Source organism: Salvelinus alpinus, chromosome 29, assembly GCF_045679555.1.
Source record: "Salvelinus alpinus chromosome 29, SLU_Salpinus.1, whole genome shotgun sequence".
Classification (NCBI taxonomy): Eukaryota; Metazoa; Chordata; class Actinopteri; order Salmoniformes; family Salmonidae; genus Salvelinus; species Salvelinus alpinus.
The window spans coordinates 38,592,412-38,611,816 of NC_092114.1; the positions used below are offsets into that span (position 1 = coordinate 38,592,412).

Sequence of the window (19,405 nt, forward strand, 5' to 3'; positions counted from 1 at the left end):
TAACAGTGACAAACCGTTCCCACAAACGGTTAGGGCCTACATAAAACTGTCCCAACAGCAGTACCAACACCTTACCACTGCTACACCTGGCTATCAACGGCACCTTGTCTGGCAGCGAAACAGTTCATTCAGCCTTTTTAAAAACATAGCTGATATGGCTGACTTGTTTAAACAAATGTGGTTTCTACTGACAATTGAGGTGTACAATCTATGGTATAAGAGAACGACGAGCGGAGAAGAGGCAATCCATAATTTCGATTATTAAGACATTAACGAGTGAGCTAGGACGGACGTTGTCAATATAGCTATTTGTTCAGCACTTTTGAAATGTACAATGACAGAATTCAGAACATGGGCTGCTCTTACAGTATGCTCCCTGTACACCAAGTCAGAACCATAGGATAAATAGTGGGGGCATGTAAGCAGACAATGAAAGCTCTTACAATATTCAATGATTACATTTCTCTAAAACAGGCTATAGGCTACATGTGCCAAGTCAGAACAGTAGGTGAAATTAAGAGGGGAAAGGGGACCAAATTATTAGCATGAGGCACATGGGCTACTAACAGCTTACTACACATTATACACTTCATATTACTTTTTTAGCTGTAGTATATATATATTTCCCTGGCATATTACATCATTTACACAGAGGCATACAATACATTTTTGGACTCACCTTGTTGTGCTGTGCTTACTTCCTTCCAAAACACTAATTGTTGAATTTGCGATTTCCAACTTGTTGTGAAATGTTTATGTCCAATTGCCGATGAGCACCGATTGGTTTTATCTATAATTTCTCTTCATATGACAAGGATTGAAAAGGATTTGCCAGTAGATTGTCGACTTGATTCATTCATTCATGATAATGACTGCTAAGATTTTGAAAGGATGATGTTGACATGATCAGTCCAATCAAAGCTACTGTACGTATAACGTGATTTGACATAATTTTATCTTTTTGGGGCTAAAAATGTGGGACTCAAAACAGGTGCACCTGTCCTGAATGACGGCTGTACCTATGGACCTGAAAGAGACCACCACATTTGTTGTGCAAAAGCTGAGCTGCGATTTTGAGACAGTGTGGCTTGCTGTGTGTGGCTTGTTTTTTGCTGCGAGGTTGCCCGTTCTTAAAATGAAATTAATCTCTAATTAGTAGGCAGGCCTATTTCTTCCCCAGGTTTCGTTTTTGGTACCTCAGTTGACGCTCCCGAAGCTTATGCTGTATGCTTGCTGCCACTGCTCAATCACACATTTCTAGAGGTCAGCCTACTGGCAGTTTGTTACAAGTTCGAGGAGTCAACCTACTCGCAGTCTGTTTCAATGAAAATGTATGGCATAGACAAGGACCGGTAAGCGACACATATGTATTTATTTTAATTAGCAAATTATCTAAACAATTCTTAGAGACAATTTTTTTTCTTCTAATTGAATCTGCCCAGACAAAATGCTTGTTTCCTATTGTATTCACTGTGCATCACTAGGCTATGCGCTCACATCGGGCAACTAATTTAAACGAGAAGATAGATGTACGCATTTCTTGGTGGATGACATCATGTATGGACAAGTTTGTTTCCTAAATTAGATGCACCGCGTGCAATTAGGACCGCAATATTCTTAAGTTTCGTTTTCAGAGAAGGGCACAGCCAGCCGCTTTAAAGAAACTCAATAGAAACCTAACTGGTTTGGAGAAACGAAACTGATTTCATGCAGTTGACAAAATCTTAATATTTTAAAGCTATAATATCAATTAGTGTCAGATATGCTAGTGATGTTGTTTCAAACTTTTAAATTATTTGAGCTCGCTTTGCAGTATATGAAAGTAAAACAAATTGTATTATTTTTCTATAATTGTGACTTTTGTTTGACAACAGTTTTTACATTTTATTTTTTATCACACCTTTATTTAACCAGGTAGGCTAGTTGAGAACAAGTTTTCATTTACAACTGCGACACAAACAATGTAGAGTTACTCATGGAATAAACAAGCGTACAGTCAATAACACAATGGAAAGAATTGGGTCTATATACAGTGTGTGCAAATGGCGTGAGGAGGTAAGGCAATAAATAGACACTGGATCGATAGATGAGCAGATGGTGATGTGCAAGTAGAAATACTGGTGTGCAAAATAGCAGAAAAGTAAATAAAAACAATATCGGGATGAGGTAGGTAGGTTGGGTGTGCTATTTACAGATGGGCTATGTACAGCTGCAGAGCTCGGTTAGCTGCTCAGATAGCTGATGTTTAAAGTTTGTGAGGGAAATATAAGTCTCCAGCTTCAGCGATTTTTGCAATTCGTTCCAGTCATTGGCAGCAGAGAACTGGAAGGCGGCCAAAGGAGGTGTTGGCTTTGGGGATGATCAGTGAGATATACCTGCTGGAGTGCGTGCTACGGGTGGGTGTTGTTATCGTGACCAGTGAGCTGAGATAAGGCGGAGCTTTACCTAGCATAGACTTATAGATGACCTGGAGCCAGTGGGTCTGACGAATATGTAGCGAGGGCCATAATGCTTTACATCAATAGCATATATATATATATATATATATATATATATACACATATATGCTTTCCTCTTATCCTGCTTCTTCTTCCTTTTCTTTTTTTAGACATTTCATACATCTTCATTGTCTGTGGATTGTCGGCTATGTTGGTGAGTATAAATTAACTCTATCCACAATTATAAACTGGATGGTTCAATCCCTGAATACTGATTAGCTGAAAGCCGTTGTCACGTTCCTGACCTGTTTTCTCTTATTTTTGTATGTGTTTAGTTGGTCAGGGCGTGAGTTGGGGTGGGCATTCTATGTTATGTGTTTCTATGTTGGTTAATGGGTTGCCTGATATGGTTCTCAATTAGAGGCAGGTGTTTTACGTCTCCTCTGATTGAGAACCATATTAAGGTAGGTTGTTTCACATTGTTTGTTGTGGGTGGTTGTCTCCTGTGTCTGTATGTTTACCACACGGGACTGTTTCATTTTGTCGTTCGTTTTATGTAGTCTGTTCCTGTTCGTGCGTTCTTCGTGTCTATGTAAGTGCTCAAGTTCAGGTCTGTCAACATCGTTTATTTGTTTTGTAGTTTGTTGAAGTGTTTTCGTGTTTCGACTTTACTTTAATAAACTTCATTATGTCTTCACAACACGCTGCGCTTTGGTCCAATCCCTACTCCTCCTCATCAAGCGAAGAGGAGGAGAACGACCGTTACAGAACCACCCACCAACAATGGATCAAGCGGCGTGATAGGAACCAGCAGCAGCGGCCAAGTAACCAGGACTCATGGACTTGGGAGGAAATATTGGACGGAAAGGGACCCTGGGCTCACATTGGAGAATATCGCCGCTCTCGGGAAGAGATGGAGGCAGCTAAAGCCCAGGAGCGGTGGTATGAGGAGGCAGCAAGGAGACGTGGCTGGAAATCCGAGAGGAAACCCCAAAAATTTCTTGGGGGGGCTAAAAGGGAGTGTGGCGAAGTCAGGTAGGAGACCTGCACATACTCCCTGTACTTACCGTGAAGAGCGAGAGTACGGGCAGACACCGTGTTACGCAGTAGAGCGCATGGTGTCTCCTGTACGTGTGCATAGCCCGGTGCGGTACATACCAGCTCCTCGTATCGGCCGGGCTAGATTGAGTATTGAGCCAGGTGTCATGAAGCCGGCTCAACGCGTCTGGTCTCCAGTGCGTCTCCTCGGGCCGGCATACATGGCACCAGCCTTACGCATGGTGTCCCCGGTTCGCCTACATAGCCCGGTGCGGGTTATTCCACCTCCCTGCACTGGTCGGGCGACCGGGAGCATACAACCAGGTAAGGTTGGGCAGGCTCAGTGCTCAAGGGAGCCAGTACGCCTGCACGGTCTGGTATTTCCGGCGCCACCTCCCCGCCCCAGCCCATTACCACCAGTGCCTACACCGCGCACCAGGCTTCCTGTGCGTCTCCAGAGCCCTGGTCCTCCTCCACGCACTAGCCCTGTGGTGCGTGTCTCCAGCCTATTACCACCAGTGCCTACACCACGCACCAAGCCTCCTGTGCGTCTCCAGAGCCCTGTACACACTGTTCCTTCTCCCCGTACTCGTCCTGATGTGCGTGCCCTCAGCCCGGTACCACCAGTGCCGGTACCACGCACCAGGCCTATAGTACGCTTTGAGAGTCCAGTGTGCCCTGTTGTTGTTCCCCGCACTAGCCTGATGGTGCGTGTCCTTAGCCCGGTACCTCCAGTTCCGGTACCACGCACCAGGCCTACAGTGCGCCTCATCCGGCCAGAGCTGCCCGTCTGCCAAGCGCCATCTGAGCTGAGCCATCCGTCTGCCCAGCGCCATCTGAGCCATCCGTCTGCCCAGCGCCATCTGAGCCATCCGTCTGCCCAGCGCCATCTGAGCCATCCGTCTGCCCAGCGCCATCTGAGCCATCCGTCTGTCCCGAGCCATTAGAGCCGCCCGTCTGTCCCGAGCCGTCAGAGCCGTTCGTCAGTCAGGAGCCGCTAGAGCCGTTCGTCAGTCAGGATCCGCCAGAGCCGCCAACCAGCCAGGATCTGCCAGAGCCGCCAACCAGACAGGATCTGCCAGAGCCGCCAACCAGCCAGGATCTGCCAGAGCCGCCAACCAGCCAGGATCTGCCAGAGCCGCCAACCAGCCAGGATCTGCCAGAGCCGCCAACCAGCCAGGATCTGCCAGAGCCGCCAACCAGCCAGGATCTGCCAGAGCCGCCAGCGAGCCATGAGCAGCCAGAGCCGTCAGCCAGTCCGGAGCTTCAGTCCGGAGCTCCCGTCCTTCCGTCCGGAGCTCCCGTCCCTCAGTCCGGAGCTGCCGTCCCTCAGTCCGGAGCTGCCGTCCCTCAGTCCGGAGCTGCCGTCCCTCAGTCCGGAGCTGCCGTCCCTCAGTCCGGAGCTGCCGTCCCTCAGTCCGGAGCTGCCGTCCCTCAGTCCGGAGCTGCCGTCCCTCAGTCCGGAGCTGCCGTCCCTCAGTCCGGAGCTGCCGTCCCTCAGTCCGGAGCTCCCGTCCCTCAGTCCGGAGCTGCCGTCCCTCAGTCCGGAGCTGCCGTCCCTCAGTCCGGAGCTGCCGTCCCTCAGTCCGGAGCTGCCGTCCCTCAGTCCGGAGCTGCCGTCCCTCAGTCCGGAGCTGCCGTCCCTCAGTCCGGAGCTGCCCCTTATCCCGGTGCTGCCCCTTGTCCCGGTGCTGCCCCTTGTCCCGGTGCTGCCCTTGTCCCGGTGCTGCCCCTTGTCCCGGTGCTGCCCCTTATCCCGCTGATGCCTCTTATTTTAGGTGGGTTTATTTGGAGGGTGGTCATTGGGAGGGGGCTACAAAAGCGGGGGTTGACTATGGTGGGGTGGGGACCACGCCCAGAGCCTGAGCCGCCACCGTGGACAGATGCCCACCCAGACCCTCCCCTAGACTTTATGCTGGTGCGTCCGGAGTTCGCACCTTGAGGGGGGGGGGTTATGTCACGTTCCTGACCTGTTTTCTCTTATTTTTGTATGTGTTTAGTTGGTCAGGGCGTGAGTTGGGGTGGGCATTCTATGTTATGTGTTTCTATGTTGGTTAATGGGTTGCCTGATATGGTTCTCAATTAGAGGCAGGTGTTTTACGTCTCCTCTGATTGAGAACCATATTAAGGTAGGTTGTTTCACATTGTTTGTTGTGGGTGGTTGTCTCCTGTGTCTGTATGTTTACCACACGGGACTGTTTCGTTTTGTCGTTCGTTTATGTAGTCTGTTCCTGTTCGTGCGTTCTTCGTGTCTATGTAAGTGCTCAAGTTCAGGTCTGTCAACATCGTTTATTTGTTTTGTAGTTTGTTGAAGTGTTTTCGTGTTTCGACTTTACTTTAATAAACTTCATTATGTCTTCACAACACGCTGCGCTTTGGTCCAATCCCTACTCCTCCTCTTCAAGCGAAGAGGAGGAGAACGACCGTTACAGCCGTGGTACATCAGACCATATACCATGGGTATGACAACATGTAATTTTACTGCTCTAATTACATTGGTAACCAGTTTATAATAGCAATAAGGCACCTCGGGGTTGGTGGTATATTGCCAATATACCATGGCGAAGGGCTGGATCCAGACACTCGCGTCATGCATAAGAACAGCCCTTAGCCGTAGTATATTGGCCATATACCACACCCCGTGTTCATGTTCTAATTGCTTAATTAGAACATGAACATTGGAAAATCATGGATTTGTAGTTTTATTTGCCAATCATTGGTTCCAACTCTCTCCTACAGCCTCCTCCCCCCTGCATTCCATTCCTGTCCCAATCTCTTGCAATGTGGGAAACCAAGCCATCCTTCCCTGCAAGTGGAAGTCCCAGCTAGACAACGTCCCAGTTTGCCATGTCCAGTGGCAGACACCTGATGAGACCGTGTTTGAACAGATGGGGGCGCAACGGTGGCAGGCAACCGAGTTTGAGGGGCGGGTGGAGGTACCTGAGGAAAAGCTGTCGGGGGGAGACTGCTCTCTGATCTTGAGTGACGTGCAGTTTGGGGATGTGGGCCTTTACGAGAGCTTCATGGTGGTTGACAGGGCACGTAATAAGAGGCGGGTGTTCATCCAGAGTGTCCAGCTCTCAGTCCATGGTAAGGGTAGAACTATCTTTACTACAAGGTGGGGCTATAAGGCCAGGTGAAAGTTATCAGAAGTTAACTTGATGGCACTGCCCCTCATTTAGACCAGCTGAAAAGTGCAGAAGTCAGTTTCAGATTGGTCCAGCATTCCACTTTCCTCACGATATCTTACCTAATTTCTTCTGTAATTCTCTCCAGACCACACGTCCGAGGTGTCCTTGAGGGTGGGTAAAACCCTGTCCCTGAAGCTCCACACTCCCCAGGCCATGAAAGTGGTCTTCCAGGGGAGGAACAGCACAGAGTTGACGGTCCTGTGGATGAGGGGTGAAGAGGTCAACAGGGGTCGTCTTGAGGAGGCTGGAGGGCTTGTGGTCCTCAAAGGGTTGAAAATAGACGACTGTGGGACCTATACCGTGTTGGATTCCCATGGGCTGCCGGTTAGCACGGTTCATCTTACAGTGGAAGGTAACATACCTGAGCCATGGTGGCAACAGATCGCCCTCTCTGGGTATACTTATGAAGAACTTGGTTAATAATATAAGTAATGTTTGGGATTTCTAACTACTACATTTTTCCTCCATTAGCATATCAGGTTGATGAAACTCAAAATTTCCATCAGATCCAGGTCAAACCAGCACCTGTAGGTAAGACACAGAGGTTAAAATGCAGTTCATTCAAGATACTTATTGTGCAAGGAAAGTATACCAAATTGATAATACTGCAGAGTGATGGACAGGTCTGAACAAGTTATTTCAATCTTCTCTCTCCAGGTAAATCAACATATAACAGGTCCTCCTCTCTGGTTATGTTATTTGTCCTGCTGTTCAGTCCCCTGATTCAACATCTCCTCTAACACCGATCTGCCATGTAAGCAAGGTTTAAACCTATTTGGCTGGTTTCCCAGACCGTCTGCAATATTTTTTTACAGCCAAAGCCAAATCACAAATCAGAGTGCTAGGTTGCTTTCCCCCTGTGAAAACAGTGAAATTCAAGAAAAGAGAAATTTTAAAAATGCAAAAAAGATTTTGGTTGTAGTCTGGCCAATGTGTTCCAGGGAATTTAATAAAATTATAAATAATAAAGATTGAGCCAGTTTCCAGGACCAGATTAACCCTATTACTAATGGACTAAATAGCGAGCTCAATAGAGAATATCCATTGAAACTGCTTTCTAAGCCAGGACTAGACTTAATCTGTGTCAAGAAAATAAAATCCCATTATTCAGTGTGATGCCACTTTCTCTGCTACTGTCAGTAGTGTAGGTCTATAGCTTATTGTCCATGTATTATACAGAGTTTGGGTCATTCCAATTCTGTATGAAATTAGACTGTCCTGTCAATTGTCCGTCTCTATATTTAAAGACTAGTTTTAATTTCTGGAAGTTACGTAGACTTAGTTTTGTTTGTTCATTTTACATCATTAATTGCAGACCTGCCAACCCTGTCCAGCTTTTTAGAGTACCAGACGCGCTCGGCAAATTGGAGATTCAAGGGTTTTCTTTCCCCCTGCACGCTCGTGCGCGCACTGTTTGTGTGTGATCGCAATCATAGAATTGTACCAAATCAAGTCTTTATTAGGTTGGAATACTTTCTTGACAGCATTCCATTTACACATATGGTAAAAGTCACTAACAAGATCTAATTAGAAAGAACACACAAGGGGCCTTTATTCTTGGAGTTTTTTAATTTTTACATTCTATAAAACAAATAAGTTGTTTGTTTAGGGAGAAAATGTACAAACGTCTTATCCACGATTAAACTCGAATGATAAGAACAAATGTTTGAAGCAGCGCTTCAGTGTCAAACATGTTAAAGTATACAGAAGTTTTGCCTCAAGTGGTGCTCTTGAGCCAAACGGGGTCCCTTAAATTGACATAAATATTTTTCATTTTAAGATGTATCAACTATGAGCCATGGGCTGTTGTGAGTTAATTTTCCTTCTGAAGCTTTTCATTCAACTTTACTCCTGTCCTCCTATCCTCCAGGGGGCGCTCATCCAGTACTACCATGGCTTCCACAAGGTGCTGTCCCAGCCCAACTTCCGCAGCCTGGCCGTGCGCTCAGAGCTCATCAACCTGCACCACCTCATGCCCAAATCTGTCTAGGAAATTATTTTAACCTCCAGAAGATTTGTTCTCATCCACTGTTTCCTATCATAGCTTTTTCGTTTTTATTATAGTTAACTACATACTGTAGATTAATATTCATTGTTTAGATTAAATGCATCTGTTAGAAAAGCAAAGAGGAAGGCAGTACCTGAATGATACCAGTGCTGTTCTTGAAGTTGGTGAAGGATCTCATGACATCCTGACTCAGAGCTTCCACAGACTGTTTCCATGTGCTGGAAAACCCCCTGACTAGCTGGGTGATCCGGGCTGAGAGAAGAAAGAAAAAGAGGGTTTGAGAAGGGGGGGGGCGCGAAGAAGAGAACAATATGAGTTTAGGGATGGGAGGTGAGTGAGAGCGGATGCAAGAAGAGAGGGGAAGAAGGGTGTGAAAATGTGTGGGAGAAATGCAAGACAATCGTTAGGGTGAAAAGTCAAACAACAATGTCACAGGAGAGTAGAAACAAATGGTCCAAACAGTAGCTGTAAATAAAGAACAAGTCATGACAGGAACAAAGTAGGAGAAAGAAGGTTACAGTGAAAAAGACAAGGGCAAATTCTGAAAACAATTAAATTATCAAAAGGTCTGAATATTTTCTCCCTACTCACCTTCATCATTCTTTAGTCTATCCAGCTGGCCTTTCTCTATCAACGCCTCCCTCGCTTTCACAAACGCTATCATGCCACCAAAGGGGAGGACAGAATCTCCTCAATAAACTCCTGATGAAAGGAAAAAGAAAGAGGGGAGTGTTTCATTTGAGTAAACTCTTGATTATCTGTGAATCTGGCACACATGACAAAACTACATTAACCAGAATCGCTGAGCATTTTTACCTGGCTCCTGGCCTGGAGGAGCTGCTGGAAGCCCTCAACCTCTTTACTGTCATCGGCTGCCCTCTCCTATGACAGAGAGGAAAACAGCATGACATCTTCTAATTCTGTATATTCAGAAGACTTAGCCTAGCGGTTAAGAGCGTTGGGCCAGTAACCAAAAGGTACCTGGTTTGAATTCCATAGCCGACTAGGTTAAACAGCTCTTGACATCTCCTTGAGCGAGGCACCTAACCATAATTGCTCCTGTAAGTCGCTTTGGATAAGACCATCTACTAAATGACTTAAATATAAATAACTGAACAAAGGAGTAATTTCAGGTGGGTAATAAGTTAATCGTTCATGTTTATGGTTTTAGACTTGTTATTCTCACCATGAGTACATTGAGCATCATGTCGTAGTTGTTGATGAGGAAGATGAGCTGGTCCCTGCGTGAAGGGAACTCTGCAAAGTTCTCCACTTCAACCTGAAAATACCAGTGATAGCTATATCAATCACACAAACCACTATGTCAAATGCTCATGCTAATTGTAGGATCCCCACTATTTAACTGTTTTTATTGTTGTTTAGTTGTGTACCTGCAGTTGGCCAAGGAGGGTGTGGGTTCGCTCGCTGGTGAATGTCTGGTTAATGCTAACGATGGCAGAAGAGAACTCTGCGTATCTACGTGTGATCTGAAACATGAACACAACTGGTGTCAACAACTGTCTGGTATTATTAGACACTGATACATGAAATACATCAAAAACGTGTGTGTGTTCATACATAGTGTGGTCTGGTGTCCAACACGCCCAGTTTCTGGGGGTCCGTGTTGCAGATGCTCTGAATGTTCATCTCCAGGATGAGCTCAAACCTGGGCCACAGCAGCTCCAGCACCGCCTCCCAGTACCTGGCACCCCATGGAGAAACAAATACATAATAGACCTATGAAAATGTGCATCAAGGGTCGATTCTGAGTTAAGATGTGTTTTCTTTTAACCTCTCTAGGGTATGTGGGACACTACCGTCCCACCTGGCCAACATCCGGTGAAATTGCAGAGCGCCAAATTCAAAAACAGAAGTACTTAGCCAAGTAGAGGAGTAACAAAAGTCAGAAATAGCGATTAAAATTAATCACTTACCTTTGATGCTCTTCATATGGGTGCACTCACAAGACTCCCAGTTACACAGTTACCTCTTTATATCCAAAAACCTCAGTTTTGTTGGCGTGTTTTGTTCAGTAATCCATTGGCTCAAAGGCAGTTACAACAGGCAGATAAAAAATCCAAAAAGTATCATTAAAGTTCGTAGAAACATGTCAAACGATGTTTATAATCAATCCTCAGGTTGTTTTTAGTCATAATAATCAATAATATTTCAACCGGACAATAGCTTTGTCAATATAAAAGAGAAACAAGAAAGGCGCGCAGAAACAGCTCTGGGACTTACCAGGGTCCACTCACTCAGAGTGGTCTTAATCCCTCATTTTTCAGAATACAAGCCTGAAACGATTTCTAAAGACTTGACATCTAGTGGAAGCCATAGGAAGTGCAATCTGAGTCCTAAGTCATTGGATACTGTATAGGCAGTCAATGGAAAACTACAAACATAAAAAACTCCCACTTCCTGGGTGGATTTTTCTCAGGTTTTCGCCTGCCATATCAGTTCTGTTATACTCACAGACATTATTTCAACAGTTTTGGAAACTTTGGAGTGTTTTCTATCCAAATCTACCAATTATATGCATATCCTAGCTTCTGGTCCTGAGTAACAGGCAGTTTACTTTGGGCACGCTTTTCATCCGGAGGTGAAAATAGTGCCCCCTACCCTAGTGAGGTGGTTTTCTTTTAACAAATCTGTACCAAATCCATTGACATGAATATCTGATTTTCATTAAACAAATTACATTAGTATGTCTTATGTCAGGCATCAAACATTCTATTTCACAGAACATACAGTAAAAAGACTACTGTATCATAGGTTTTAACAATCAACAGACTCCCCTTACATATAGAATATACACTCAGACAGTTTATTAGGTACCTCCATCTAGTACCGGGTTGGACCCCCCATTTGCCTCCAGAACAGCCTGGATTCTACAAGGCGTTGGAAACATTCGTTGCTTAATTGGCAACAAGGGACTTAATGTGTGCCAGGAAAACATTCCCCACACCAGTACACCACCAGCCTGTATCAGGCAGGATGGGTCCATAGACCCACGCTGCTTAGCGAAATCGTGACTCTGCCATCAGCATGACGCAACAGGAACTGGGATTCGTTGGACCAGGCAATGTTTTTCTACTCCTCAAATTGTTTAGTGTTGTTGATTGTGTGCCCACTAGAGCCGCTTCTTCTTGTTGTTTTGTAGCTGATAGGAGTGGAACCCGGTGTTGTCGTCCGCTGCAATAGCTTATCCGTGACAAGGACCGACGAGTTGTGCGTTCTGCACACCAACGTTGTACTGTGCCGTTATTTGTCTGTTTGTGGCCCGCCTGTTAGCTTGCACGATTCTTGCCATTCTCCTTCGACCTCTCATCAACGACATGTTTTCACCCACAGGGCTGCTGCTGACTGGATGTTTTTTGTTTGTCGCACCATTCTCGGTAAACCCTAGATAGACACTGTTGTGCGTGAGAAGCCCAGGAGGGCGGGCGTTTCTGAGATACTGGATCCGGTGCGCCCGGCACCGACAATCATACCCCGCTCAAAGTTGCTTAGGTCACTCGTTTTGCCCATTCTAACACTCAATCAAACAGTAACTGAATGCCTCGATGCCTGTCTGCCTGCATTATATAGCAAGCCACGGCCACGTGACTCACTGTCTGTAGGAGCGATCCATTTTCGTGCATTGGGTGGTGTACTTAATAAACTTGCCGGTGAGTGTATAGCATACTGCAGGAAATAGGATATGTCATATATAGCATTATGCTCAGAGTTAAAAATGTATGGAGTGTCATGGAGTATTTGCACAGAGATTGTTACTGACTTGTCCAGGGCTGGGATGGCCCTCTTGGTTGTGATGGCTCTGAAACGCAGGATGATGTGGATACACAGAAACACAGCGATGCTGTCGTAGCAATCCGATACATAGGTGGACATGCTCTTCTGCAGGGGAAAGGAGGGAGGGAGGAAGGGAGGGAGGATGGAAGGAAAGGAGGGAGAGAGAGGTGGGTATAGGCATGACAGAGAAAAAGTCATATAATTAGAGACCATCATTTTCCAAAATGAAGGACTCCACTGTTACCTGCTGGGTTATGCCTTTACCATTTTTCTTTACAGCAATGTATGAGAAGTATTATCGTACCAGGAACAAGCTGAGTGTCTTTCCCATGACGCTGTTGAAGAGGTCCAGCACAGAGTTTCCAGCCACCATGAAGAAGTCAAACAGGAAGAGGAACTCTCGACAGCCGTTGTCCAAGAGGGCGTAGTGCTGACTGCGGAACAGCGTCTCATAGGGATACTGAGAGAGGAGGAAGAAGGTTGGTTGGGTAACTTGATAATCTACATGAATGTTAATATTATAACTCTGTACATTCCTCTGAGATGAGTGTGGTGACAAGAAGGCAGTGAGAGAAGCACAGGTGTATTGGAGCAGTACAGCTTAACGATATCTACACGTTTACGGTTGGCTTGGTGTCTTGCCTCACAACCGTACACTCTGCATGTTCAAATAGATTTCAAAGTAGTACCTAACGTCTTATAATAAGGTAGGGTAATTTAATTCAAAATGTCTGTTACACTTGTGCGGTAGTATATGGTATAGCTTGGGTGGTCTGATTTGGGTTGTACAACACTGCCAGTGGCCTCACCCTGCAGTCCCCTCTCTGGGCAGTGTGGGAGATGAGGATGGGCCCCTCCAGCTCGGCAGGGCTCAGCACGGCCCCCCGCTGGCCCAGGGTGAAGATGGTGTTCCTGCTCTTCAGGGAGGGCTTGGAGAAGAAACCTTTCTTGGCCGTGTCTTCCACTCCCATCAGGTCATCTTTGTCTGCCACCTCCTCATACTTGTCAACAGAACGAGACAGAGAAAGATATTACGAGAACAGTATTAAATATTATCTGCTAATTCACTGATTTGATAATCAAACACTGTTGAAATTGTTGTACCATCAAACACAACATAGCCCCTAATGTACGTTATAGTGACACTTTGAAACAGGATTATTTTCCAGAACATTTTAAAGTAACAACCTGAATTAAGTTATATTGAGCCTATAAACCAAGATAAGTTTTTTTTTACTTCAAAATGTAGCCTCCTTCACTCCTTCAGACTTTGACATTGCTCATTCTGATATTTCTTAATATCTTTATTTTATTTGGGGGGATTTGTGTGTATTGTTAGGTATTGCTGCACTGTTGGAGTTAGAAACATAAGCATTTCGCTGCACCTGCAATAACATCTGCAAAATAGGTGGACGCGACCAATAACATTTCATTTGATTTAGCACCATGTCATTCACTCACCTGTACTTTGAGCAGCCTGCCGCTGTAGGACTTGAAGTAGCTGTAATAGATCTTACTCATGGTGTCCACGTACACATCCCTGATCTCCTTAGCTACTGTCCTTTCATTTGCCAAGAGGAACTGATAGAAAAATCTAAAGCACGGAGAAAAAAGTTAGATTTTTGTAGATACATGATTGTGGTGGTGCTTTTTAGTCTATTTTACAGTATCTAAACACGTGGAAGGTTTTGAAGCAAGGAATCAGCCCGTTATATGCCTATATCATTACCTGTACTTAAGGAGTGTTCTGGGGGATTTGATAGTTGGTCATGGGCTTTCTGAAGGAATAAATCTTCTGCAGGATAAATTCTCTGATCTTTGCGACAGCCTATGGAACAAAATAAAAGACAGTTTAATACACAATATATTTGCTCCATTACCTTCCACACCATTATTCCTCACTTATATCTCCTTCTCCCATCCCATTCTCTCTCTCTCTTCTCCGTGTATCTTCACCTTGATTTTGAGGCGGTCCACGATGTCCTGGATGTCAGAGCAGGCCAAAGTCTCCCTGAAGCTGAGCTCTTTGGCAAAATGTATCTTGTTGTTGAGCTCATGGAGCTGCTCAAGGAACTCCTGCTCCGTAACCGGGCTATCCACGATTACCCTGGAGGCGGACAAAATGTCGGGAACAATTATTAGAATACATGCTTGCCCATAGCACCACTTACAACATCATAGGTCGCCAGATCGCAATTGTAAATGAGAACTTGTTCTCAACTTGCCTACCTGGTTAAATAAAGGGGGGGAAATAAAAATAGAGACTGTCAAGTAAATTTCTCATAACAGACATCAATATGACATGTGCTCCCTAACCGCTTTCTATCCATATCTATGAAATATATACAGGTACATGTATTGTTACAAATCTGCATACAACACAAACACACACGCCCTTACTGGATCATAGCTCCGGGCACCACCAGCTCATCCACCAGTTGGCTGAGGTGGCTGCGTACTGTTCTTCAGCCGCACGTTCATGCTGACCGACTGCTGCTGCAGAGTCTGGATCTCACTGCTGATGGACGAGAGGTCACTCTGGAAGCCGCTCAGCATGCCCTCCATTCGCTGAAGAAAGAGAGAGGGGATGAAAGAGATTTATCATTGGCTTCATTATATATTTTTACATAGAAAATTGTAAAAGCATTCTTTCAGACTCTGCACATGCAAAAATGAGGATCCATTTAGAATGGACTTATGAAGCCACTTGATACTTTTGATTGAGGGCATCATCCACTCACCTCCAGTATGGAGTCACAGGCTGTGATCTGGTTGTGCAGAGAGGCAATATTCTGGCTCTCCTTGATATCTGACACAAGCTTGGTCAAGGATTACCTATCAGGTTGAACTACTGAATCTATCAGGAATTACCATAAATAATGCACTAATTCTTTCACACAATCATTCGAAACATTAATACATGGATACAGTCTTTGATGGAAGCTTGTTCAATTCGTTGGAGTTCACCCTCCACCTGTTTAGAGTAATGCCTGAGGTCAACTCCCTGAAAGAAACAGAGATTCAGATGAAAGGAAGCCATCAGTTGCAGGAATGTAGCCTTATATACAATATATAAAATGAAAACTAACAGGAAATAAAATTGAAACTAAATGTGTTGATGTTTAGGGACATGCATAGTGCAGCCATGGTACCATGGTCTTACCGTTTTCAGTGCCTCCTTCACCAAGTCATCTTCCAGATTAGCTTGTATGTGAACTGGGTTGGGGGGGTAGCTAGTTTAATATCCATAAAGGTTGGTTCTAACATTTATCCAAAACACTGAACTAATTAGCTAAATTGCTATTTGGTTATGAACCAATTTGACCTTATGATAGGACCAATACTTAATTCAAAAGACTACAATGCTGAAGGACTTACTATCCACTTCATCCAAGATGAACTCGTCTGTGGTCAAGTCCAAGTCACCCAGGTTGAGAGGGGCCATGGCATCTGTGTCAGGCTGCATCTGTTTCTGTGTCAGGCTGCATCTGTTTCTGTGTCAGGCTGCATCTGTTGCAGAATGACAGTAAGTCAACATGGCTTTAGTGTACTATGTACAGGAAGATATAACAATTCAATGAGTTAGCTAACTGACTCCGTTCATGGGAGTAAAGACTTAAATAGGCCTTTTCCATTGCAGGTTTTAGACAGGTGCTTTTTATGTTCCCACCTCTGAGGCCTGGCCCAAAAAAAGTATCGGGTTCTGGCCTACTCTGACTTGGGGCCAGAGGGGACGTCTGAGGTATGAGTCACCTTGGCAGGTAGCATGCTAGTTCTGGTGCAGGAACGACAAGAGCTTTTAACTTGCTAACAAGCAATCAGTGACTCTGGCTAGCTAGCCTTGCATCTGATGCAATGCATCTCTGATGCAAACACAACAATAAGGCAAAACGACAACAACAGAAGTCGGAACATTCAAGTTATCATAAATATATCTTGTATGCCAGAAATATTATCGAACGTCACCTCATCTTGTAAATATGACATGACATTCGCCGTCGAGTTGCCAGCTATGTTTACATCGAACACAGCTACAGTCACTGCTCCCTCCACCATAGCCTAAAAGAAAAAACTAGACACAAACGTAGTGTGCTATTTCCTAATGTCCCCGGGATACCTGAGTAAAAACGATTAGAAAATATAATTTTGAAATCTGTTTAAAATATGTATACATATGTATATGTCGAATACAATTACTATACAAATATACACTGTTTTAAATGTCATTTATATTGTATTCATTTCTATATTGTTTAAAAAGCTATTTAATATCGGTTCATGTTCCTAGACGGACAAGTTATGCCATTGTAATCACTTCCTCAGGGAACTCGCGAAACGAAGGCAAAAGCCATCGCGAGAGTCTCGGAATTTCCTCTTTGAACGGAACCTGCTTCCAAGATGGTAAGTGCCGAATTGGGTTACCAAAATTATTGTCAATATCTGCATTCATCGTCGCTTTTATGGACATTCTGTAAATTGGACGACTATGATACTATTGTTAACATTGTGTTTGAGAACTTTTATCCTTTATTTATCATATTTAAGTTGCATAGATTGACGCAAATCTACAACTAACTCCCTATGCTGAAATACCTATTTCGCGCCGACACTACAGGAAAGTACAGCTTTTGTCGATATAGGCTTTGGTGTTTTCATAATAGGTTTTTGTAAACCTCAGTTTCATACACTTTGTTGGGCTGGTGGTTGTTATTATAAGCTAAACAATTTTTAGCCGTCCATGGTAAGCTGGTCTCATTGCTGCTAACGTTGTCTAATGCTACCGAGTAAACGTCAGTCCTCGTCACTACGGTAGCAAGCTGGCCAAGTGAACTCAAGATTTTGAAACTAGGTGTTAATTCACGGCATTAGTTGTGGAAATACAAATGATTAATGCCGTCACACTGTTTGCTGGCTGGCAAGAAAGGCCACTGCCAGGCCTCAGGAAGCGACGATGTAGCTAGCTTGCTAACGTTAGCTAGCTAAGTGAATCGCTATTGACCCTGTTCTGTCTTTTCTCTGCAGTCTCTGGTCATTCCTGAGAAGTTCCAGCACATCCTTCGTGTTCTCAACACGAACATTGATGGTAGGAGGAAGATTGCCTTCGCCATCACAGCCATCAAGGTAGCTATGCTTGTTAAGAATGACTTTCTCAGGACTATGTAGAGATGACTACACAGTTGGCTAATGTGGGACAAAGACCTAAAGTAATGGTTCATGTATATTTCTTTCACAGGGTGTTGGCAGGCGATATGCCCATGTTGTCCTGAGGAAGGCTGATATCGACCTCAGCAAGAGGGCTGGAGAACTTACTGATGATGAGGTGAGAGGCATGTATGGGGCAGTTGTGGACATAATCATTTACCTAAACATGAAAGCTGGATGCATCATAGGCTGTGTTTAGACCGAAAGCCCAACCTTGATATTTTTTTTCGGTGGTCTTTTGACCAATCACATCAGATATTTTTCAGAGCTGACCTGATTGGTCAAAAGACCGGTTAGCAAACAAAGGTCAGAATTTAAATGCCTTTACAAACTCAGCCAGAGGGGCTGAGGCCGGGATTCAAATAAATCACAGGGTGGCTGATTTGAATCCTGGCCTTAAACTCCTTTCATGGATCTCCTTGCATCACTCAATGAGTTATTGTGGTGTGGCCCAGTCATCTGTGAACTCGGTGGATGTATTTGTCCCCAGGTTGAGAGGGTGGTGACAATTATGCAGAATCCTCGCCAATACAAAATCCCTGACTGGTTCCTCAACAGACAGAAGGACGTAAAGGATGGCAAGTACAGCCAGGTACGTGACTGCAGCAGACTTGAGACGTCTGACTTCTTTCTAAAATTGTAACTAAACTACTTGAGTTTGTTGCCATTGCATTGATATTGGCTAGTTAAAGTAAACCTTTGTCTTCGTGGCGCAGTTTATACAAATTTATGCAAAAATATTTCTGAAAGCTAAATGTACAACTGTCTCCCAATAATCCAACCTTACAATGGTCTTTGTTTGTATGTTACAGGTCCTTGCTAACGGTCTGGACAACAAGCTGAGAGAGGATCTTGAGAGGCTGAAGAAGATACGGGCTCACCGTGGACTCAGGCACTTCTGGGGGTAAGCGCTTTTCTGATGTCCCGCTATATTGCATAGCTGTTTTCTGTATTTTAATGACAAATGCCAGTGCTCTGCCGAGGCCTGGTTTCCAGATGCATACTGCTTTTTTTTAAGGCATATGGAAAATGATTTCCTAATATTGGTTGGTTTCCTAATATTTTGTGCATACTGGACTAAAGCACTTTCACTAGAGAAAATGCTTTGAATATGTTCTATGTAAAAGCTGAACCTAAACTATGCTTAGCTTGATCTCTGTACTGCTGAGGTGTATCAAGGAGACATTTAGCCAACTTATTTTGTAGTCAATTGCAGTAACTCTGTAGCACAAGTTCCTTAAGTGATTATTGTAAGCACACCAATTATGGTATAATGGTCAGCACATTTGTCAACTTCTGCTGTCAGTGTTATCAAATAATTTTGTCCTATGAAGACTATTAAATTCCATTAGGATGGGCTTTCTTACACGTTGACTTTCTGGATACATTTAATGACTGTTTGCTGTCCCTCTTTCAGTCTGCGTGTGCGTGGCCAGCACACGAAGACCACCGGTCGTCGTGGTCGCACTGTTGGTGTGTCCAAGAAGAAGTAAAGTCTCCCTGCTCCCCATGTGTCAATAAATGCACAGTTCATATATTTGATTGTTTGCTCATCTCTTCTTACTGAGTTGTTTTGGTGCATAGTCTACTCCGATCAGAGCCTCAAGGTCAGCAGCACTTTAGGCTTTCTTTGCTCCCATGTAGGTAGTTGTCACTTATTGGCCAGAGATTTCAATCACCTGGGCTGTATTCTTTAGGAAAAGGTTGTGGTAATGTCATGAATGGAATTTGTAACT

At 44.5% G+C, this 19,405-nt stretch overlaps 2 protein-coding genes and 1 pseudogene across 6 annotated transcripts; 2 read left to right on the forward strand and 1 right to left on the reverse strand.

Moving 5' to 3' along the window:
- The first annotated feature begins 1,038 nt into the window (after nt 1-1,038).
- Nucleotides 1,039-9,397, forward strand: LOC139558966 (uncharacterized). Of its 5 annotated transcripts, XM_071374516.1 has the most exons (8): nt 1,255-1,352; nt 2,609-2,652; nt 5,882-5,936; nt 6,216-6,566; nt 6,753-7,019; nt 7,139-7,198; nt 7,325-7,421; nt 8,538-9,397. In XM_071374516.1, exons 2-7 carry the CDS (start codon nt 2,647-2,649, stop codon nt 7,405-7,407), a joined length of 822 nt encoding a protein of 273 aa, XP_071230617.1. In that variant the 5' UTR covers nt 1,255-1,352; nt 2,609-2,646; the 3' UTR covers nt 7,408-7,421; nt 8,538-9,397. The 5 variants fall into 5 exon arrangements, with proteins under 5 accessions (XP_071230612.1, XP_071230616.1, XP_071230613.1 ...); XM_071374515.1 differs by lacking the exon at nt 5,882-5,936 and having other exon boundaries at nt 1,187-1,352; XM_071374513.1 differs by lacking the exon at nt 7,325-7,421 and having other exon boundaries at nt 1,280-1,352.
- LOC139558965 (vacuolar protein sorting-associated protein 52 homolog) lies at nt 8,836-16,641 on the reverse strand (annotated as a pseudogene).
- A 100-nt stretch (nt 16,642-16,741) lies between these two features.
- Nucleotides 16,742-19,206, forward strand: LOC139558974 (small ribosomal subunit protein uS13). The gene is made up of 6 exons (XM_071374530.1): nt 16,742-16,868; nt 17,490-17,588; nt 17,701-17,787; nt 18,160-18,261; nt 18,482-18,573; nt 19,087-19,206. The coding sequence occupies exons 1-6, from the start codon at nt 16,866-16,868 to the stop codon at nt 19,160-19,162; spliced, it is 459 nt and encodes a 152-aa protein (XP_071230631.1). The 5' UTR covers nt 16,742-16,865; the 3' UTR covers nt 19,163-19,206.
- Nucleotides 19,207-19,405: the final 199 nt, after the last annotated feature.

Excerpts from the sequence above, each read along its gene's own strand:
- LOC139558966 (XM_071374511.1), top strand. The coding sequence starts at position 1,324 with ATGAAAATGTATGGCATAGACAAGGACCG. Across the intron at positions 1,353-2,608 it reads TATGGCATAGACAAGGACCG|ACATTTCATACATCTTCATT; the intron begins GTAAGCGACACA and ends TTCTTTTTTTAG. Across the intron at positions 2,653-3,179 it reads GTGGATTGTCGGCTATGTTG|CGAAGAGGAGGAGAACGACC; the intron begins GTGAGTATAAAT and ends CTCCTCATCAAG.
- LOC139558974 (XM_071374530.1), top strand. Across the intron at positions 17,788-18,159 it reads GAGAACTTACTGATGATGAG|GTTGAGAGGGTGGTGACAAT; the intron begins GTGAGAGGCATG and ends ATTTGTCCCCAG. Across the intron at positions 18,262-18,481 it reads AGGATGGCAAGTACAGCCAG|GTCCTTGCTAACGGTCTGGA; the intron begins GTACGTGACTGC and ends TGTATGTTACAG.